This window comes from Diceros bicornis, chromosome 4 (genome assembly GCF_020826845.1).
Source record: "Diceros bicornis minor isolate mBicDic1 chromosome 4, mDicBic1.mat.cur, whole genome shotgun sequence".
Lineage (NCBI taxonomy): Eukaryota > Metazoa > Chordata > Mammalia > Perissodactyla > Rhinocerotidae > Diceros > Diceros bicornis.
The window spans coordinates 97,865,931-97,889,557 of NC_080743.1; the positions used below are offsets into that span (position 1 = coordinate 97,865,931).

General features: G+C 45.6%; 1 protein-coding gene across 3 annotated transcripts in view; it reads right to left on the reverse strand.

Moving 5' to 3' along the window:
• Positions 1 to 8,074: 8,074 nt before the first annotated feature.
• Positions 8,075 to 23,627, reverse strand: part of MPZL1 (myelin protein zero like 1) — a 63,063-nt gene continuing 47,510 nt past the window's right edge. The window contains exons 5-7 of one of the 3 annotated variants that reach the window (XR_009219875.1): positions 22,009 to 22,111; positions 12,419 to 12,543; positions 11,105 to 11,183 (exon numbers count right to left, since the gene is read on the reverse strand). Coding sequence is in view for 2 of the 3 variants with exons in the window: in XM_058540140.1 (XP_058396123.1) it covers positions 11,082 to 11,183; positions 22,009 to 22,111 (205 nt within the window). In the remaining variant the exon portion in view is untranslated. Of the gene's footprint in view, positions 11,184 to 12,418; positions 12,544 to 22,008; positions 22,112 to 23,627 lie in introns of all 3 variants that reach the window. The other 2 variants (XM_058540140.1, XM_058540141.1) reach the window with 2 other exon arrangements.

Consider the following 23,627-nt stretch of genomic DNA (forward strand, 5'->3'; position numbering starts at 1 on the left):
TCCCTCGTGTTGGCTCATTTCGTGGACCCAGGGGGCCCCCTCAAGCAGGCACCCCAGGACTTCCACCTGTTGGTTCCAATCACCTTCCGATCCTGGAAGGGGGTTCCTCTAAAGGGCGTCGATGCGTCCTACCCTAACGCACACCTCGAGTTCTCCTAGTGATTTCCAGAGGCAGCGCCCCAAACAGGCGTTCCTTTAAGAGGTCAGTATTTCATTGTCCTTCTGCGAAGGGCAAAGCTGTGTACTTTTCCTCCTGGTAACATAATTGAGTTCTGCAAAGGAGGTTAGTCTAGTACAGAGGCCCGGGAGCCTGCATGGGGGCAGGAACAGCAGGCTTGGAAGTCGGAGCTCTACACAGGCAAACTTAATTCCTGTGGGCTCATCACCTGACCTCCCTATTCCAGTGTATGCTTGTGAGTACCAAATAAGATAATGAAGGTGAAAAAGCACCTAAAATCACAAGGTGCCATACAAGTAAAAATTTAGTGTTAGACAGATGACTGATTTTAAAAATAGACACATCAAATATGAAACTTCATATAAGTGTCATTCCCTTCAAAGTTGTCATTCTGGAAGTTGCACACTTGCCCCATGGTACTACATAAAAATTCCTTGCTGTCCAGTTGCCTGCATTGTTTTGTCTATCATTCATCTTATTCATGCACTTATTGACTCATCCAACTAACATTTTTTGACTAGTCACCATGTACCAGGCACAGATTAAGTACTGCCGATTGAGATACAAAGATGTAAAAGACACAATCCTTGACCTCAACAAGCTCGTCAATCCAGTAGAGGAAACAGAAACACAGGTAAACCTGACTTAGCCCATTCCACTGTAATTATAATGGAGGCGTGTACACGGCAAACAGAGGTGGTGGAGAGAGTAGCACATACAAGACCCAGACATCTCAGAAGACTTAGCTGAACTGCCTCTGAAACAAAGTCATTTTGCTTACACTGTCCTTCCTGGAGTGGGTGGAGGGCAAGTGTGGGGGTGAAGACGGGTGGGCGTAAAAGAGAGAGTGGGTATGCACAAGGACACAAGTGTGAGCAATGCTTGTCCTACAGAAAAGAGGTGTTGGACATGGAGTTTACAGGAGATGCAAGCCAGGCATCTGGGGATCTGCTCTGCACAGGCCGCACTGTCCTGGAAGTGAAGTTCCATCCCCCTCCCTATCCCCAGCACCCCCCTTCCTGGGCACCCCAGGAGATGAAATCCTCAGTGAGAAGCTGGGGGGTGGGGCATGCCCACAATCCTCAGTCCTCCAAAAGTTCAAAAATTTCTTTGACTATTTTATTGGCTTCTGACCAAGCCAAAGCAAAGACTGGGCAAGGCTGGAGGAGGTGGACAGGGAGGGGGCGGGTTGTTATTGGAAGTGCAGTGACGTAATCCCCAAGGACTGATAAAAGGGAGGACAGAGGAAGAGGTAGGAAAAGGCTGGACTGCAATGTAAAGATTTTACCCTCCACGTGTCTGAATCCAGAGGAGTGCGCATCAAGCATTACATAGAACCCTGAACTTGGTTTCTGGCCCCGACTACGCCATAAACCGGTTATGTGACCTTCTCACCAGTTTCCTCGTGTCTAAACTAAACATGTGGTGACAAGGTCCCTTCCCTCCCCATGGGGCTGCCCGTGACTCCGCCTCCTACAAACAGGACGGGCGTGGGTGCATCTTCCCTCTGGCCGGCAGATGGCAGCACTGGCTCTTCGCCATAGCCGTGGCCCAAGGAACAGTTTCTGGTCAAGCTCTCCAAGCTTCTGTCTTCAGACCCACAGCCTGGCCCTGAGCTCTCAGAACTACTTCAGCTTCCACAGCAGCTCCCCTCCCTACGGGAAGCTTCCAGCATAAGGTTCTCAGCAACATCACTTGAGAAAGTAGATTCAGGCTAGAATTGTTTTTAGGAGACGGCAGATAATCCACGAAGGCTTCAGGAACAGAGAGGAATGGAGAAGAGATGATCCATACTCTTTCTTTTAACATGAGCCTTTGAACTCTCCTCACAAGTCTGTGTACTCCTAGGGGCAGACGCTCTGTCCCCATTCTCTGTCTCCAGCAGCATGCCTAGTAAGTGCTCAGAAAGTGTTTGTGAATTAAGGAACGTAGTAAAGAACAATGGGAGTCACTGAATGACTTGACTGAGGAAGCGCATGGACCGCACTTCTGTTTTAGAAAGACCACCGCCTTTGTGGAAAATAGATTGGAAGCACGGCGGGCCAGGATGAAGGCTGCGAGACGTTGCTGCTGCAAGCTTGGAATTAGGGTGGCCTGCAATGAAGAAGGGGCAGTGGACAGAGAGAGGAGGACACTGATTTGAAAGATGTTGGAGGAAGTAGAACATACTGAAATCAGAGACTGGCTTTTCAAGGAGGATGCTCATAAGTAACAAGCACATAGAGAAAAGCCCAGGAAAAAACAGTAAGGACTGAGACGAGTCAAGCACTACCTGGTTCCCACTACTTGCTAAATGGGCTGCTATATTCACTCTCCCCAACCCCAACCCCAGCCTGTCAACCCCACCTCCCCCAGGGTCACCTACTGATGACGCATTTCCCCATCCGTGTTAACGGTACCGGGCACTGCTCATCGTGATTCTTCTCTTTCACCCCCCAGCCAGTTATTATATTCTGCCAACACCCTTTAACACTCTTCTGAGTACCTCTCAGGTCCCTCGTATGATCTTCACTCCCACTGCTGCTGAAAATCCAGGTCCTTCATCTCTGACTGAGCTCTGCGACAGCCACGTAATTAATTGGTCTCTCGATTTCAGATCTCTTTCCTCCACCAGTTGGCAGGGTAAGCTTGCTAAAATGCAAATCTCCCTGTTACTCTTCTACTTAAAATCCTATTTCTCTTCAGGACGACACCCCAACTTCTTAGCCTGAAATCTAAGGCTGTCAAGGCCTGGATTCCTGCCAAATCCAACTCTCTGATCACATCAGCCTCACTCTTACCCACCTTGAACTTTTGGGGCTGCTCCCTCCAACTGGAATGGTTTTTACGTCTTTGGGTTTCTCCCAACCTGCTTTCAAATGCTCCTGCCCTAAAGCACCTTCTCCCCGACTGCTGTGGGTTGGGGTTGTCTGTCTGTCCATCCTTCCTCGGTAGAGTTGCTCTCACCTGACTGCCCGGTGCTGTTTGTTGGGGGGGCTGTCTCCTCTCTGAGCTCGTCAAGTGCAGGGGTTCTGTCTCCCTTGTCTTTGTATCCCAGCACTTGGCATTGGGTCGAGCATTAGAAGGCCCTCAGCATGCTCTGCCTTGTTCACAGTTGCATCCTAGCATTTTGCAGTGTGTGGGACATAACAGGCAAGAAATACGGTGAGTGAGTGAGTGAAGGAGTGTATGCTACCTCCCCACTAGAAAGCAGCAGTCACCAGGGGCCACCACCGTGAGATGTACCCCCATCCCCACCCACCACACCTTCATAGCAAGAGAAAAAAGAGATGTGGGGAGATTCTGTGAGCATGTGTGTGTGTAACCTGGCACAGCTATGCAAAAGGCTGCCAACTCCTGCATGGACTACACCAGCACTGTCCAGCAGAACTTTCTGTAATGAAGGAAATGTCCTATCTCTGCACTGTCCAATATGGTAGCCATAAGCTGCATGTAGCTACTGAGCATTTGAAAAGTAGTCAGTGAGGCGGAGGATCTGAATTTTAACTTTTACTTAATTTAATTTAAATTTAAATGGCTGCACGTGGCCAGTGACTCCCATATAAGACAGCACAATGACTGCTAACCTTAAAATGCCCAAACACTGATGGTGGAACTGGGACATTCCTACAGCAGAGAATAAGACCAGCTTGGAGCAGAGGCGAGTTATTACTGCATAAGAGCAAATGTGTCAGGCTAGATGGGCTAAACACTTATCGACACGTACCTCTCCAGCTAATGTGATTCCAGGACGCCAGATGACTGCTTCATAACGGAGCTGATGTTAGCCCAACGCATAGGTCATGCGTCGGTTTTTCCGTCCCGTCACAGCAGCCCTTTGCCTCCCCAGGAAGGGATTGCATTTTGCAGTGACTTTAATGCCTGCCTGCTGACGGGGAGGAGGGGGCATAAGGGTGGCCCTGGAAGAGTCATAATCTAAAAGCTGGAAATGAACTGAAATCAACAGAAGATTTACAATAGGAACCCAGTCTTTCCCTGTCCCTTACAGTATTTTTTAGAGAACACAGAAGGAGGCCAGTGATCTCCAGCCAAGTGCCAGCTCTCCCCCTCAGTTTACTTCACTTCTCTCCCTGGGGCTTTCTTCTCTCTTGCTCAACCTCAATGAGCCAACATTGAGTCATTAGCTCGGCGTCCTCTCCGAGGGCCTGGCATGTCCTGAGGTGTCCTGTGTCCGAGGGCCTCACGCCGCACCCTCCACAGTGGGAGCTCCTTCCCGACGATGCGAGGCTGTTTCATATCCTTTGACCCAGAGCTCAGCTCAGCCTCCTCAGCAAAGGGACACAGCAGCGCAACACTTGCTGGCTGCCAGATCCCGTGTCCACAGATGTTTTACGTTCTTTGGGACCAACATCCTCGAGCGAGATTTTCACAAACATTTCGCCCTGTGCCAGAGCAACCTCCTGCAGGAACGGCTTGTGTAAGAAAGACCGGGGCTCTCACTCAGACAGGACCATCAGACACATTATGAACAAAGCATCTGGGGTTCTGCTGGGCCAGCCAGAGCAAGGACAGGGTTTGCAAACCCGCTCCCCATACCCACAGGTCTACTGTACACTCTGAGAGATTCCCACCAAAATAAACTTCAAGTTGACGTGTCTTTTATCTAGTTAAAAGAAACTCTGTAATTAAAAAAATAACTCTATTCAAAGCCAGAGAGAGAACCAAGAATGTGATCTAGATTCAAAACGCAGTGTCCTTGGAGTCCTGGTCGGGGAAGGGAACCTCAGGCCTTGGGGGAGCTGCCCGTAGCTTTGCTTTGTGCCCTCTCCCACAGCAGAGCAGCAATTCGGGTACAGATGACTGAAATTACTTAATGCCCCAAAGGGCAGAGTAACCACAAATGTGTCAGCCACACAGCACTGGAGGGCAGGGCTCGAAAGCAAATGCTGGACAACCTGCCAGACTTCCTCTTCCCAGATGTAGGAGGTTAAAAAAAATCCCAGCCATTGCTTATATTCTGGAACCCTAAAGGCAGGCTCCACAAAGCCCCCAGTGAAGGAATGGATGGACAATCAAGTCCACACCCTGAGCCAAGAAGAGACAATAGTTGAACATCCTGTTTGCAGGAAGAAAGGGAAGCGGGAAGCAGCAGCTCCCCTGGGACTCAGAGCTTGAAAGGTTTGCATTTCCTTCCTTGTAAACACAGCCAGGTCTCCAGTAGGTGCTGGAGTTTCCTCCTGCCTTCCTCCTCCCGTTGTTTTTCTTAACCCAAGACTCAGTCAGACTTGAGAGCAGCGGCACTCTTGCCAGCCCCTGATGGCCGTAGGAAGGACGTGAGGAGGGGAAGGGAGCTTGATGGCCATCGTCATCACCCTCAGACATTGGACCCCATTTCCAAGGGACCAGGAGGACTTGTCTCATCTTGTGCTGCTTTTCTGTGGCTGCAAATGGTTGGTATTTGGTGTTTCTGTTTCTTTGTTAGTTCACAAGGACAAATGACAATTACAACACCACTTGTGATGGACAGAAAGAAGACAACTGGAAACAACCTGAATGTCCAGAAATTCAGAAATGGTTTAAAATATGAAACACCTATACAAGAGAAGGCCCTGTAGGTGTTATTAACCAATGGCCTAGTTCTTTCTGCATTCACATGAAAGCTTCTCTGACACAATTCTAAGGGAAGAAAGCAAACTGTTTTTGTTTGCTGAGGAAGATTTGCCCTGAGCTAACATCCATGCCAGACTTCCTCTATTTTTAGTATGTGGGCCACCAGCACAGCATGGCCGCTAACAGAGAGGTGTAGGTCCGTGCCTGGGAACCAAACAAGGCCATCGAATCGGATCACGCTGAACTTACCCAGTAGGCCGCTTTTTTGTTTTTAAAACAGGCAAGACATCTTTACTGGAACCATGTTTGGATTCTGATTTGAAGAAATTATCTGTAAAATGCCACTTTTGAGACAAGGAGAAATTTGAGTATGAACTGGGTATTGGACGAAATCAAGGAATTACTTGTTTAAATAGGTGTTTTAAAATGTTTCCATTAAATGTGACAGGACATTATGGTTATGCAAGAAAATGCCCATATTTTTTAAAGATGCACACCAAAGAATGTAGGAGTGAACTGACGTGATTTTGAGATTTGTTTTAAAATAATTCAGAAAAGAGGAAAAAGAAAAAAGAGATGGAGCAGTCATTATTGAGGATGGATATGTGGAGGTTGATTTTACTCTTCTCTCTTCTTTTGCGCATGTTTGAAATTCTTCATAATGAAAAATCTTGAATATACAGGAAAAACGTGTGAGTGTGGAACCTCCCATAAAAGCAGTTGGTCGGTTCCCAACACCGGCTCTACTAGCGCTACAAATGCCTCTCTCCTCCTCTGCAAATGCTCCCTCAACTTCTGCAGCCAGTTGGGAGGATTGAAAGCCACTGGTTCCTAAAGCCAGTTAGCACTGGAATCCCCCAGAGGGGTCAGAAGGGAGCCTGTGGCTTTAAGGGGGTCAGAGAGTATCCGAGGTTTCCTCTTAAGTACTTTGAGTCCAGCTCACTTGGGGCTGAAGGCGCGCTCAGAAATGACGAGTATGTGTTTGATTGGCACGTTCCCTGTGCAGCTTGGAAACCAGGGCCCCAGCAGGAGGAAACTCCCCAACACTTAGTTCTAAATTGGGAGGAACCGCAGAGATGAGAGAACCCATAGATTCCAAGATTGCTGCCCATGTGTGCCGGGTGTCTCTGTTCTTTCTGCCACATCACACGTGATGGATGCGGTTCCTGTGAGAGTCACTCCCCCAGGCGACCCTGCAGCTCTAACTCTTTCTCTCCCACTCAAGGAAGCATCAAGTTATGCAGGCCAGGAGCTCGTCATTAATCCACGGTAACTCATAACATTAATAAATCTCTGGACAATTCAGTGCTATATTAGTAAGACGTTATTTGTGACACAGCTCTCAACAGATTGTCACCATATTGTCTTCCAAACTGCAGTGAAGGCCCCTGGGCATCTGCGTATCTCCCACCTACACACCCACGCCCTTCACTTCACCCCCACCCAGCTCCTCAGGCACAGGGAGAAAACTGCAGTTCAGGCACCCAGCACGTTTATCTGAGTAAGGACGAGGTTAGGCTGTGTGTGGCGAGAGAGGCCACAGGGTGCAGTGGTTCAGGACAGGCTTTGGATCAAACAGCGCCAGCCCCAGCCCCGCCTCTCTGGGCCTCATTAGCTGAGTGACCTTGGGCAAGTCATACACCCCTAAGCCTGACATCATCTTCTAAACACGGGCTAACTCATAGTGCTATAGAGAGTAAGAAATGCACAGTGCCTGGCACACACGAGTATTCAGCAGCTATTACTCATTACTATTATGTCACCTTCGGTCACCCCCACGCCATGGCAGGCTCCTTGTGGAGCTCTGTCTTGTTCATTCGGTTCCCTGTGCTCACAGTGCCTGGCACACGACGGTTCTCAACACAGGTTTGTGGAGCGGATAAAGCCATCCATCATCATCCAGTCAACATGTGCTGAGCACCTGCTAAGAGCCAGGTAGTGTTCTTCGCACCAAGGACGGAGCAGTGACCACAACAGCAGAGTCCTGGCCTCTGGGAGCCTACGTTCCCCTGGGGAAAAGAGACACGCACAGAGTTTGAGAGCGGGAGAAAACAGAGCAGGATTAAGGGGGTTAGGGGCTGCCAGGGGTGGGGGTGACGTTGCTCCTTGGTATATCGACAACGGTCTGACAAGGTGACTTCTGAACAGAGACTTAGAGGAAGTGAGGGAGCAAACCGCACAGATACGTGCAGAAGGCGTGTCTGGGCAGAGAGAAGGCGGAGCAGAGGCCTGACGCAGCACGTGCTCAGTGTTCCTGAAGAACAAGAGGCCGGTGTGGCTGCAGTGGACGAATGAAAAGGCTTTTATCTCCTTTTCTACTTGATTAAAATTGAGCACACAACACAATTCAGTAATTGAAAAAGATGTATTAAAATATTCACGAAAGTACAACGAGTGAAAAAAACAAAAAATAGTAATGAACTTGATGGTTTTTCCTTAGCTGGATACATTTCCATTGAAAAACTACACATGATTTGGAATTTTAATCTCTAAGTAATCCCTTTTAGGTGCTCCCTTACGAAAACCACGTGTAATTTTAAGAGGTTGCAATAATAAGACACGGAAAGGGCAGCTCTGCCATTTGGAAGCAACCCTACTGTTGTCACCTGTGGCCAGGGACGGGAATGCTGGGACACGGGAAAGGGCCGAAAGATCCACAGGAGGCTGCGTGTAGAGGTTAGGAAGCAGCCCCGACCTTGAGGCGCTTGACCCCAGTGTGAGCAGCTTCTTTAGACGAGCCTGTCACAGACCCTGGACGGGTCTCTGGGAGCTGACTGCCCTTGCCCGGGGAGGAGGATGGTGAGGAGGGGGCGATTCTCCTCCAGAATGCCCAGTGGGACAGAGTCTGAGCTGTCTGGTTGGGTGTGGAGGCCATGCGGTCGCACAGGAAGGAGGCGGCATGGGGAAGGGGGGCGCCTAGAGGTGTCATTAGAGGGAGGGCTGGGCTGCAGCTCCAGGGGGCAGCTTCACAAACATAGGGTCCTCGGTCCTCACCCCGAGGGAGGAATTTGGACTCTTGCTATCAGGAGGTATCTGGAATGTATAGTTTATTCATAGGACCTGTTGAGAAAGGAGAAAAAGGAAAATGCCCCTTTTCTCGATAGAAAAATGACTGTAAGGGAACATTACAGATATAAATGTACACACTTGGTCACTCGACAGTTTGTGTCTTTTCTACCTTAAAAGCGGTCTTGGTACAATTCTCGCAGTGGCAGACGCGCACAAGAGTATCCTCATCTTGGCATCAGTTTGAAGAATGGTGACAATCTCAACATCCCCCCTCCCTCCCTAAGACATAAAAGAGGACTTCCAAAGGCTCCTGTAGTTTTCAACATAGATGCAGAAAAGTTTTAGGGTGCAAGGCAAAGTGGGGCACTTCGCGGAAATGTCTGGGGGCAAGCACTCTGCGTCCGCACTCGTGTGGGGCTGCGAGCGTGGGGAGAGTGAGACACGCCGAGCTGACACGTTCCCCCACCCCACACGGAACACAGACCAGACGCTGCCCAGCTTCAGAAGACGGTGTGCGTGTGACTACAAAACCCGCGCCCTGTCTTACCTCTAAGCAGGCTGTAAGCTGGAGCGTTATGGGAGCAACAGCCAGCAGCTCCTCGGGGAAGAAAAGACCACACACGTGGAGAGCTAGTTTTGAAGCCCATAGGCCCTTTCTCTATTTTACCACCTCACGCACACCTTTAAATCTAAATCCTGCTTGATTCCCTTTCTGAATTCTCTTAGAACTCAGCCTTCAAACTCCCTCACCAAGACGACAGAGGAGGAGAAGGAAAAGGAAGCAGCTCACAATGGCCCCCAAACTAAACGGGAGAAACACCAACGAGCACTACCCTTACGCACTCCCGCTTACCCAACACGTTCTGTGACCGTCTCGTCAGCATTCTTCCTGTAACTGTGGGCTTTCAGACCATTTCAAAGGGAAAAAAATTCTTTAAAAAAAATAATCCAGAAAATGGGGGAATGACAATATAAATAAGTGTTTAATGATCTTCACCATGCTATTCATTCCCAGTAAAAAATAAAAACTCACAGGTTTGAGATGGGGTGGGGGGAAGGCAAGGGGAGACAATGAGTTATTGGAAAGGATATCCAAATTGTCTAGATTTTTCCTTATCTCATTGTTTATCAATTCCACATAATGGGAGGGAAAAGTGGAAAACAACAACAATAAAAACAGGAACAGAGAGGAGATTCCCAAAGTAGAAGCACTAGCCCTACTTGCTAACTTAACAAATCCAGACCCTCTTCAACCTCAGAGGTCGTGGAGGCACCATGAAGCTCTGGTGGAAGCATGCCTGAGGCTGCCTCTGGAAGCATGACTGATGCTTTATAAAGAAGATTCTCTAGAGAGAGCCCTGGGGTCCTGCAGGCTGGCTGTCTAGAGATCCCACTTCTGCCCGCTTGGAAGGAAATGAAACTCCTCTCCGCCACCTGGCCGAGGCTCTTACAGCAAGCAGGAAGGACTTCGGCAAAGGATATAGCTAATACCTGTTCTCTCCAAATGGTACAGTACTCCTCAGGCACGGCCGGGGTGTTCTACTTCAACTACATATGTGGTCTTGATCTGAAAGCACCGAGAAAGAAGTGACCTCTGGCGTTTCTCCTGTGCCAATCTTGCCATGGCGCAGAAAGCCCAGGCAGGGCATCGGGATCCACTCGACGGCACTAACAACAAAATCTCACTACGATGAATCCACAAACTGAGATGATTAAGGGTGTAATATTAAAGTAAGTTCACACAACGTATAAAGCAAAAAACAGCCCTGTATTTTAGAGAGAAAAACATCAACAAAGACTTCTCAAACTGTCTTCAAGTGGCATAGCTAACAGATGTTTTCCAAAAACTACAACCGAATAGGCGGTGCTGACACTGGGTTACAGGCCAGCCTGGATGTGCTTCCGGCACAGTATCTCCATTCTCCAGCTACAATAAATGCTAAGACTGGTTAAGCCCTTCCACAAAAAGGCCATGTCTATAGGAATACTAAAAGATCTGCTACTGTCTCCATTAAGGCAAACCACATCTAAATGATGGTGATAGGAATGTTTCTGAGTTTTCCCAGCTGTAAATGACCCTGAACAAAAGTACAAAAAGAGCAAGACAATTTATATATACGTGGAATCACCCCATCTTTTCATCATGCAACACTGGCTCCTCACGTCGGGAAGATTAAATAGAATATTTATCCATATCCTTTATACACAGCTTTTTCCCCCTCTATGAATAAACATGTGCTGTCCTTGCCCAGGGTTCCAAGGCCACACGTGACTGGGCCACATTTTCTGCACAAGAGTCCAGTTTGGATTTGTTTCTTGCTTAGGATATGATCTGGGTCTTCTCTTAATTCTTCCGGATGTCCGCATACACCACAGACTCGGACTTGTTAATCTTGTCACTGTGATGCCCGCCAGAGTGGTCTAACTGCGCGTATATGACTGGGCCCTGGAGAAGAGAAGCAGAATTAGAGGTTTGGAAAAGCTGTGGTCCCGTTAGGTGCAGGTGTGGAAGCAATAATTAAAGCGATAATGTTAGGGTTCCAGAGCAGAGAGTTCCTCTTTTGAATGTCTTCAGGAAGACTTCTTAGGAACAATACGTCCAGGAATGACTTTAAAACAAGGTGGGTATATGATGATAATTGTTAAAGCTGGTACATGGGGATGTGTTACCTTGTTCTCTCTACTTCTGTATATGTTTGGAAATTTCCATAACAATATAATATTCCTTCTCAGGAATTACTCAATATCTGTCACAGAATTCCTCAACCCTTGTAATTGGGATCAGAGTCTTAAGGGCTAAGATGGGCACTTCTACCAACCTGAGACCCACCGAAATCATAAGCTTCAGAATGATACATGTAAGAAACCAACATATTCAGTGCTGCCCAAAGATACAATCAATTTGAACCAGTCATTTTATATAAATAGGCACTTTAAAACATTTCAAATATTTTTCCACATACCTACTTATAATTCTTTTAGTCTGATCCTATCATAACCAATAAAAATACTGCTGCTTTGATATCTAAGATCAGATAACTGCTTTTCCTGTTTCAGAATGAAATTCAAAAGAAAAAAACAAAAAGCCACAATCTATAGAGATATAAAGAAAAACCCTCGATGGACTAAAGTAGGAGAGATCATTTCTTAGCCTCAGCAGGCAGGAAGAGTGCTGTCAGGGTCCCCCCAGGAGAGCAAGGGGAGGTTGGGCTGCCTGGGGCAGAGCGAGGCCTCTGACTCTTGGGAGAGGAGGTCTGAGCAGAGGCTGGGGGCTCAGACATCACACAGGAGGTTGCACTTCATGCCCTTTACAGTCCCTTCCAACCTAGAAATTCTAAAACTGTAAACAACAACAACATAACCACCCAGGTTTCAAAAGAAAAGTTTAACACAACCCAAAGCCAACTTGTCTCGCAATCCAGGGACACTCTCCTTGGGAAGCCTAATATTGTGCTTAAGCTTTCAACTTTGAAATCACAAACTCAGTAGCCAAAGCATGTGGTTTACAATAAACATCTTACTCCCATCTAGGAGCCCCCACAACCCATATCCGTCAGTGTGTAACCGGGCTCCTGGTGTGTTCGGGCACCCTGACTTGCCAGGAGGGACAAACCCAGCCGTGAGGCTCCACAACGGTGCAGCTGGAGTGGGGTTAGAAGTCACCCCGAGGGCTGGACCCACCTGCTCTGTGGCAGATCCGCTGTCTGAATTCAAGAGACTTTCTTCTTGAGGTGGCGGCACTGGTGAGCACCAGCCACGTGGCCTCAGGCATGGCTGTAAACCCCTAAGCATCAGTCTCTTCATTTCTAAAATAGCATTAATAAAGTATTACCCCTCTTAGAGTTGTGAGAATTAAATGAGATGGTATCTACACATAACCGAAGCAGTGTCTGACAGCACTCAATACGCATTAGTCATTATTGTCATGAACATCTTGTTCTGCAAATATACTTTATTTAATTTTTATTTTTTTTTAAAGATTTTATTTATTTATTTTCCCCCCAAGGCCCCAGTAGATAGTTGTATGTCATAGCTGCACATCCTTCTAGTTGCTGTATGTGGGACGCAGCCTCAGCCTGGCCGGAGAAGCGGTGCGTCGGTGCGCGCCCGGGATCTGAACCCGGGCCGCCAGCAGCGGAGCGCGCGCACTTAACCACTAAGCCACGGGGCCGGCCCTGCAAATATACTTTAAAACACAGTGAGGTAACTGATCAAGTGAATCAAGCAGTCAGACTCAATGGGTGTGTCTTTGGTCTGTAAGTCCATCCTGCGGAATATAACAGACCACGTTGTTAATACTGGATCAAACAGACCCTCTACATTCATCTCAGAAAGCTGCAAGTTAAATGCGAACTTGAAAGGAAAAAAAAAAGAAGTTAATAAAAACACTTATTTTCTACTACTAGGAACAGAATGACAACCAAGTGTTCTCTAGTAAGTTCATTGATCCCTGGTAACAGTCACTTCCAAGAACAGGACAGATTCTGAAATTAAATTACGTAACTTCCTAGATAACGAAACCTCATATCATAATTCCTGGAGACTCACTAGGAGTTTTGGGGTGTATTCACGGGGGAAGGAGTTTATACCATGTGACGGATTGTAAAAACGGCTACAAACTCTTTCCCTTGCAATAGAATGCTGCAGCTCTTCCCACCAAGAGTAAGAGCCCACTTCTCCACCCCTTGAGTCTGGGCTGGTCTTGTGCCTTGCTTTGACCAAGAGAATGTGGCAGACGTCATGCTGTACAAGTTCCACACCTAGACCTCATTAGGCCTCACAGTTCCCACTCTCTTCCTGATCTTGGGACTCATACAGCCACCACCACCATGTGAAGAAGCCCAAGCTAACTGCCGGCTGGTGAGAGACACACGGCCCAGTTGCCTGGGCCAACAGGCTCTGTCTCTCTGGCCAACAGCCTGCCAATTGATAAGACTATGAGTGAGACCACTGCAGATTGTCCAGCCAACTGCAGATGCACAAGTGAGCCAGCAGAGATCAGCTGAACTGTCCCAGACCAGAAGATCCACCCAACTAACCCACAGAACCGGGAGCCAAATAAATGGTGGTTGTTTTAAGCCACTATGTTTTGAAGTGGTTTGTTACACAGCAAAGATAACTGATACACAATGTGAGTGGAAAAGAAAAACAACAGAGAAAGCAAAGAAGAAAAAAGAACACAGAATAATCTCTGAATCAGTCAGTAAATGTTAAAATGCCAGCAAGGTCTTTCATGTGAGACAGTATTGTTTTTGATGGCAAGAGAACACAACAATTTGTTGAAAGCAATTGGGACAACTGAAGAATAAAAGGAATTCCTTCCTGTTGATAGATTTGGCTTTCTTCAAATTGCTTTCCACTATCCGCTGTCCTCACTCTCTTTCCCCCGCAGAGTGTAATAAGGTCATCAAGTCAGAGATTGTGTTAATGAACCGCCTAGAGCAGTTCTTGGCAGGCTGTAGGTCTGGATGGAGGGATGGATGAAGTAATGGATCCAGAGGAATTCTGGGGTGTGAGTTGAGATCTAGGATCTGCTGACGGATCTAGCTCAATCTAGAAAGCTCTCTGAAGTCTGGTCCTGGGGAATATTTGGAAGCTGAAGGTACCCTGGGCCTCTGTGGAACATGCCTCAGGACCTTGACTTTGAGGGCAAACGAGACCAGTCAGAACTTCAGGAGGATCCAGTAGTGAACCAAGATCAACTTGGAAATGAACCCGCCGTTGCTAAGACATTCACTTTTGGGTATGCAACAATGAAAACACCACCACCACTGCCACCTACATTAACCTAGCTGTTTCTACCGTACATATTGGCACCCACCCTCCCTACCTTCTGCTTTTTGTTTTTGGTTTTGCCACAAAGAATTACAATAGTCAAGTGAAAAATTGCTCTGGATATATTTTTTTCCCAACTATTTACTACACAAATAGTCCATAACTACTGAAAATGTTTCAGGAAACTAATTGCTTGACCTAGGTCTATTCTTTTAGTTCCAATTAGAGATAAAAATGTCCCTGAATTCTACTTGAATGAAACTTATTCCAATATAAAAACGTACTGGTGAAGGCGTGGGGAGAGGGTCCGGGATGGGAGGGTTATGGAAGAACCAGGAGCAGCACTACCTGTAAACACATACTAATGACTCAGCAGCTGTTCCGGTCTGTCCTGAAGTACTTTCCACAGTGTCTGTAGCTGGTCCTTCGGGCCTCAGAGGAGTCCCTCCTGACCCCCCAGCATGGGGATCTCTAAGAGAGAACAGCTGCTCTCACCATGGCCTCACTGACTGTTCACAAAACACCTTTCTCAGTATTTATTTCACCGGTTTTTAAAGCCAAATACAGATGTGAAACGCGGCCATGTGTTCTGACTCCCTTTGAGATGAGACTCATACTGATGATCAGAACGGAGCTGACAAGAATTAGACAGGCAGGATGGAATCAGCACACGCTTTAGAGCCAGATAGATCTGGGTCTGACGCCAGCTCTGCCTCTAACTGCTGCCCTTGAGCGAGTGACTCAACCTAACTGGCCTCAGTTTCTTCAGGCGTAAAATAGGGACGATAAAAGAACTTCCCCTAGGGCTGTTGTGAGGACTAACTGAGACAATGCACACGACATACGTCTTCTGGAAACATCGCCACGTACTATTGCTGACAAATACATAGCCATTCCACTCAATCACTGTTCTCTAAAACACACCTGCCGTTTGCATACACAGCATTAACATTTCCAGAAAAGGATCTAGAAAACCAACTGTTCATAAAGCATAAACCCAAAAATTATTTTAAACCAATGTCAGTCAAAACTAGGCTTTACAAAGAAAGATTTTACTTATATTTTCCCTAATGCCAGAATACTCCAAACTCTAGGTAGTGCCCACCTAACACCCTTCCCCACCCAACCCCCCACTCCGCTTTGCTGGAAGAACTCTAATCTGGCTCTGGTGTTCACCGCCCCTCTACTCGGGAAATGCCCTCACCCTCCCCCGCCCCCAGGGGTGAAGCCAGACAACTCCTGTCCCCTGCAGAGACTGGAAGAGGCACCAGCATGTGACCCACTCTGGCCAGTGGGGACTAGGAGGAGTTTGCTGGGGCGCTTCTGGTAAAGGTTCTCCTCGGTAACAAGAACTGCGTGGAGGAGATTCAGTGGTTCTCCCAATTGCCCCTTTTCCCGTGCTGCCTGAAACCATGACAGCCATCTGGAGGCTGAGAGAAGGAGCCTGAGAACAAAGACAACATGCAAAGGATGAAAGACTAAGATGAAAAGAACTTGTGTCTTTAATGACACTGCTGGGCCACGGAACTAATGAACATACAAGTACCCTGCTTGGGACCTCTTGTGACTTAATAAACCTCTTATTGTTAAAGTCACTTTTAGTCAAGTCTTCTGTTATTAAGTCTTCCAATTATAACAAAAATAGTGACCACAGACAGACGAGTAATACAGCAAACTTAACAACCTGCCTGGGCATTACGTTTCCCTTGTGTCAACTTCCTTCTTAGAGCGCTAGTCTTCTCTCTCTCTTCTGATAAAATAACGTGGAGTTATCTATTCCTCCAAATAGTTATGACTAATGCTATTAGATTCTCAGATGATGCCTGCAGGCAGGAAATGGGAGGCTCTGCTGATGAAGGAATATGTATGACAGAACCCTTGGAAGAAAGCGCCAAGGGAGAGTCTGCACATATTCCTACCACGCCCGCATTTCACAGATTTGACTGCTAATATGTGGACAGCAACTGCCTAAACCTGTCCTTATAAGGCACAGCGTACCACGGACTCTTATAATTAGAAATGGAAAGATGAGAAGGAGTTTAGAGGTTAACTTGCCCCAACCCATCATTTCAAAGATGAGGGAGCAGATGTTGAGGTTAAATAATTCTCCTCAAGTTAACACCATTAGCTGGACCCCAGAGTCAATACTAGTTTGTAACACATCACTAATCCTTAAAACATTACCTTGGAGTTCATCTAAATATGAAAATATCCTCAAGGTCGTTTGTTAGATAATTAAAAAAAAAAAGTGTTTCTCAGGATATTAAAAAAAATTTCTCCCTATCATGGAAAAGCCTAAAAATGATCTGAACAACCCAGGAGACTCTGGGGTTCTTGAGGGCAGGAACTGGGTGTTCCCCATCCCTGCACTTCCCACGTCCAGCCTGCACTGCATGTGTGGTGAGCACGCAAATGCGTGTGGACGTGACCCCGAGAACATACAATGCAGCGATCAGATGGTAAAAGAACTGCTGTGCTTGGTTGTGCTCACCTTTGAAGGGTATTTGATCTCATCAATTCCCTAATAAGATGAACATATCGGGTCAAAGAAATTCTTCCTAAACAGTGAAAACCTCCACCTCAGTTGGAACAAACTGAAGATACAGTACATTGTAAGGACTCCGGGGAGGACAACTTCCATAAAATAGTCTGGAGCTCTGAAAGAGAGTTATTCCGACTCATAAGCTGAAGGTAGCATGTGATGGCACAGGAGCATCCACTGGGATCACTGCTAATGCTCTACGGAGCTTGGGAACCTTGTGGAGTGTCTGGAGCAAATGTTTTAACCCTAGGAGAGCAGCTCCTCTTGTAAGTTGGCACGACCACAAAATGTAAACCTAAACAAAACAGAAATTGAAAGACAAATCTGCTAGGAGATCACACAGTCCACTCAAGTCTTGTGTTAACTGGCAAAGCATTTATAAGTTCCAGAAACAGGTAAGGCAGAAAATAGTTTTAACAACAATTATAACTGTAAAATAAAAGACACAGCACGACTTGATGAAAAATAATGGAGTGAGACAGAGGGTACTCCAGGTACATGTCACCTGAACAGAAACCCTGATTTGCAGCATGTTGGGGAGAAAAGAGGCCTTCAGGGGTCTGCACTGAGCACAGAGGAAGGAACCCAGGGCTCTCCCGTGAGGAACACTCCAATTTTACTCTCAATTGTAACACCACTCTGGTGTTATATCGCAAATACTGAAAATGACAATACGGATGGACACAGCGGTTGAATTACTTCTCACCAACGTCTAGAAAATGCCGAGTCAGGCCTGGGCCGAACCCTGGGGCTTACTCACAGGAGAGAGGAGCCAGTCTCTGACTCACGCACACTAGGGAGAGGTGGTGACGCTGCAAACGGGGTGGGCACGTCCTTACTGACAGTGAACCTCCCTCTCTCCTGCCTCTGTTCAACTCCCAAGCAGGAAATCAGAGGACTTCTCTCTGGAGAAATCGACTAAACCAAGAGAAAAGACCCTCAGCAACTGACACTTAGAGGCACCCCCGTGAAACCCAGCCGGCACTGTGTACAATCTGTGACACCCACGATCCAGTAAGTTCTATCTGTGCACAAAGAGCCTCTGATCAGATGAGAGTGCCGTAAATATGAATGGATAACCAAGGAGCATTGGGCATTTGAGGAAAGATTCTAACATGAAAGACAAATTATAAGAGAAAAAAGGGAATTCAAAAGGAACAGAGCAAAATCAAGTAATAGAAGAAAACATAAAAATATCATACAAAACAGAAGAAAAAATATGCACACAGAAATACGACAATGCATCCATGAAAACAAGTACATTATATTATAATCAGAGAAAAAGAAATAGCTCTTGAAAATTAAAAAAAAAAAGATAGAAATAAAATAGTCAATAAAAGTTGGAAGATAAAGTTGCAGAAATTTCCTAAAAAGCAGAACAAAAACTGCAAAATAGAAAAAAAAGAAAACTAAAGTATTGATCTAGGAGATGGTCAGTTCCTAACAGGAATTTCCAAAAGAGAGAACAGACAATAGAAGGAGGAAAATTTCCAAAGAATAATGGAAGAAAATATCCTAAAACTGAAGGACACAGTTTTTAGACCCAAGAGCCCACTGAACAGCCAGCACAATGAATAAAAAAGACCCACATTTCAGAACACGAGGGATATGAAATTTGAGAACACAAGGGATAAAACAGATTCTAAGAGAAAGGGAAGAAAACTGGCCCCACACGCAGGAGCAGGAATCAGAACACTATCAACTTCTTAGCTTCTTAGCATGGCAAGCTAGAAGAATCAGCAATGCCTCAAAATGCTGAAGAAAAATGATTTCCAACCTGGAAACCTACCCAACCAGATTATCAATCAATCTTGAGGGAGGAGAACAAAAACAATTTTAGACATGCTAAAAACAAATGTATTATCTTACAGTTTGAAGGTCAGAAGTCTGAAATGGGGCTCACTGGGCTAAAATCAAGGTATCAGCAGGGTTGCGTTCCTTCTGGGGGCTCCAGGGAGAATCCGCTTGTCTTTTCCAGCTTATGGAAGCTGCCTGCATTCCTTGGCTCATGACCCCTTCCTCTATCTTCAAATCTCTCTCTGACTCTGACCCTCCTGCCTTCCTCTTACAAGGACCTTTAAGGTTACAGTGGGCCCACACGGATAATCCAAGGAAATCTCCCCATCTCAAGATCCTTAATCTTAACATTAAGGCTGCAAAGTCCCTTTTGACAGGTAAGGTTACATATTCCACAGGTTCCAGGGATTAGGATGTAGTCTGCTTTGGAAGTTATTAATCCACCTAGCCTACAAAGTCTCAAAACTTTTATTTCCTGTGCATCTTTTCTTAAGAAGTTATGAAGGATACATTCCACTATAATATTAGCTCCATGAAAAACAAAAAAATTGTACAAGAAAGCAAATGTCTGCGGTACAATGGTGAAAAAGATAAATACATGTAGCACTGAAAAATAACCACCTAACTACAGTGAGATAACAATACTGGGATGAGGCATGTGTGTATATACATGTATATACGTGTATGGTGAGAAGAAGGGCTGGGGGGAAAAGAGAACTAAATTCTCATATTCCATAACATGGAGTTAATAGATAATATCTAAAACTGAAAAATCTAGAAGTAGCAATACAATAAAGTTGTTTAGAAATATGAAGATAAACACCAGAGGAAATGGCTAGAAGAATGCAAAAGTGTTTAGCTGTTATTTCTTTAAATTTTTTTTCTCACTCCCCTCTCTTTTCCTTCTCAGATTCCAATCAGATTGCTTGATATTGTCCACTGGCTTACTACTACAGCTCTGTTCATTTTCCCCAATCTTTCTCTTCATGCTTCATTTTGGATGGTTTCCATTGCTATGCCTTCATGTTACTGATCTTCTCTTCTGTAGTGTCTAATCTATTGTATATGCCATCTAATATTTTTTTCAGTTCTAAAAGTTCTATTTTGGTCTTTTTTATACTTCTATTTCTCTCCTCATTATGTCAAGCTTTCCTAACATCTTTAAGTTTACTTATAAGATTTATAATACTTATTTTAAGGTCCTTGTCTATGAATTCCATCATCTCTGTCATTTCTGGCTTTGTTTCTATTGGTTGATTTTTGCCTGGTCATGTGTTTTATTTTCCTGCTTCTTTGTATGCATTGTAATTTTTTATTGCTGCCAGATATTGTAAATTTTAATTGTTGAGTACTAAATTTTGTTGTATTCTTGTAAAGAGTGCTGGACTTTGCTCTGGCATGCAGCTAAAATACTTTCAGATTAGTCTGCTTCTTTAAAGGCTTCCTTTATGCTTTGCTATGGAGGGTCCACGGTATCCATACTCGGGTGCTAACAGCCCTACTACTGAGGCGTGACATTTCTGGGGACTCCCACCAATACCCCGCATATTATGAGGTCTCTCCACTCCGGCCTTTAGGAACTCACACTATCCCCAGCCCTGTGTGGGCTCCAGGCACTGTACAACCTGCCGCTTTACAGGTGGTTCTTTCTCCATCACAGGAAGTTGCTCCCACGCATGCACAAATCCGCACTCAGCAAAGGCTCAAGGGACCCCACTCCCGATCTCTGAAGCTTTCTCTCTCTGTGCAGTTTCTTCTTCTCTGTGACTCTGTCTCATAAATCCTAGCCACCTCGGCCTCCCCAAACTCCAACTTCTGCCTCCTCAATTCACGAGACAACTGAGCTCTCTTTCTGTTGCCCCTCCCGCACCACAGTCTGGAAACGCCTCGAGGCAGTAAGCTGGGACAATCACAGGGCTCACCTTATTTGTTTCCTTTCTCCCAAGGACCACAGTGCTGCACAACCTGTTTTGCAATGTCCAAAAACCATGGTTTCTTTTTTACTTTTCTAGTTTGTTTTCAACAAGTGAGCAACTCCCATAGCACTTCAAGGGTAGAAGAAACAGTTTCCAAGGCTTCCTTAGCTGTTAGGCTTGTCTGCAACTCTCAGGCCTTTGTTCACAACCCTATTCCCATTCACAGCGCACATCAGCTAACACGAGGCACCTCAGGTATACCATGTGATCCGAGAGAGACAGACAGACAGACCAGGAATAAGTAACAAGACTGATGCTGTGATAGGTCATGTGCTCTCCAGAAACAGGAGTTCTAACCCCACTTCTGTCACTAACTGCCTACGTGCTTTTAGTAATTTAACATCACAGTGCCTCAGTTTCCCCACCACATTTGACAACTGTGGAATTAGACTATGGGTACTTCTTCTACAAAACACTGTTATTATTTTCTTTACTTCCTCTTAAATCCACCCCCCACCCACCCTTAAACACCTCCTCAGGACAAAGCTATAGCTACCCAAATTCCTGATAATGCTTCCTACCCCAGAAGAATGGAATTTCTGCCATGCCACAATCATAGTTACAATAGCATAGCCCAAACACAATCTTACCCACAATGCTACATTCTGTGCCAAGTTCCAAATAAAAGTGATTTGTCTTTTCTACAAAAACTAGAAACCAAAGCCTTTTCTCATTCATCAAGCCTACTAATTATTCAGATAAATGCTTACTTTCCATTTCTTCTAAAAAATTCATACAACATAATTTTTCTCTTTTATTTTCAATACCAAGAATATCAACTTTTTCCTGCTAATTCCTTGTCTTATAGAGCACCTCAATACAGATTCTAGTTCACTAGATTTATTTCCTTGCACAACTAAGGAAGAATCTTTTACACCTGACACAGCCATTTCCTAATTCCACTTGGGCCCGAGGAGCCACCTTATTAGTTAACAATCTGTTAGCGGTAGTTTGGTGGAAATCTTTCCTCAGGTCAGATTCTTCTCCATATATTCACCTGTAGTCCTCCTAAACCAGCTCTTAATTCCCCTCTCCCTTCTTGCTCTGTCTCTCTGTTTCTGTCTGTCTGTCTCACTCTCTTTCTGTCTCACGGTTCAGTATTCCTTCCTGCACCCAGGAGAGTGACAGAGCACCAAACTGTAGAGCACGGTACTGTGGCCAGAACTGCAATCAGCCGTTACCTGGTGAGATCCAGAAGGCAGGCTCTTTACTAGACCCTCTGTGTCGAAGGGGGACTTCCGTGGAGCCTGCTTAACTGGAGACACACTCTCTGATGTGCTGCAGCTGATGAGTTGGCAAGTGGGAGAACAAATGTAAAAAAAAAAAAAAAATTAAAATTTTTTCTATGAAAATATAGAAATGCAAGTGATGACAAGATGAAGCAGTAGACGTGTAAAAACAAAACAACAAAACAACGGGTATCAAAACGCTCACATATCTTGAAACTACTTTTTATCCCTGACACATTCTTCCAAGTCAATGAACCTGCTCCGGGGGGAGGGACAGAAACCAGTGTGGGGTAAGCTCTTTGCCCCAGTTTACAGCAATGCTGTCTGCTGAGGGGGACTCCGGCTACAATAATACATCTATCCTTTTGCTCCTTTGCCTTTTTCCCCTGCCATCAAACCTCTTTTGGGATAAAGGTTTAAAGGAGCAAGTCATACCTTCTTAATGGCAATTTGCTTTCGTAATTACCAAAAGCAACCCTCTTCTGAACGTATTTCAAAAATTACAGACACATCCAGACTCGCAAGCTTGGCTCGCCTCACTCTTTCCACTCCCTGGCTCTCCATATTTTATTTCCCCACCAATACCACAACCAAACCAAAGAAAACCCAGGAAGTCAGGAATGGTAAGAAACTGTGGAAGCCACATCACACAGGCTGAATGTTTTCAGGGGCACAGGGGTCTTCAACAACAAGCCCTATCTCATAAATAAACCAGGGAACGTGAATGCCAGGATTCCCTAATGAAATGGGTCATCAGCAGAGCTTAAATCCTTTATAACGTATTTTTGAAAAAAATCTTAGGAGTTTGGAGAGGATCACATTTAAAATGTCGTTACTAAGACCAAATCATAACATGCATTCTGCAAACTGTGTCTTCTCTGAAATGGGAGGCTATATGCCCCAAGCCAAAATGGTCTGAATATTCTAACACAAAGAGGGTCTCAATCACCAGTAATACAATTCACTTATGAAAAAGGAAAACTAAAATACACACACACACAAAGGCATTTTACATGAAGAACATATATGGTCAGATGATCATACAACCTCTAGGTAAACTGACAACCCAATTTCATTGGGATGGTATGCTCGACGTGTTTCTAATTACAGACACATGACATATTTGTGGACAAACCACAACAGCTGTTGGGTTAGCTCAGAGCTAGCTGGTTAGTTGTCAACAAGGGAGACGGGCTGAATACATACACATGAATATTAACAGCAACGGGCGATGTGATTAGTTACCATGTGTCTAGTGGGAGTGGAGGAGGAGACCCAGCCCTGTTACAGTCCCAATGTGTCGTCTATGTCAGCTTTCCTTAAGAAGCGGAAGATAAGCAGGATCTGATCCCGGCACACCAAGGTAGAAAAGGCAGGGGAGGGAAAAAAACCAAAGTAAGAAGAACAGCAGCATTCACGATGCCATGCAGGATTGGAAGGCAGGCTTTCTTGCCCCTTTACTAACCCCAAAGCAAGAACTACAGAGACTGGCATGTCACCACCCTGGATTAGTCTCATGTTGAAAACCAACACTCCAGTTATATTTCATCATGAAACACTCACCATGCAAG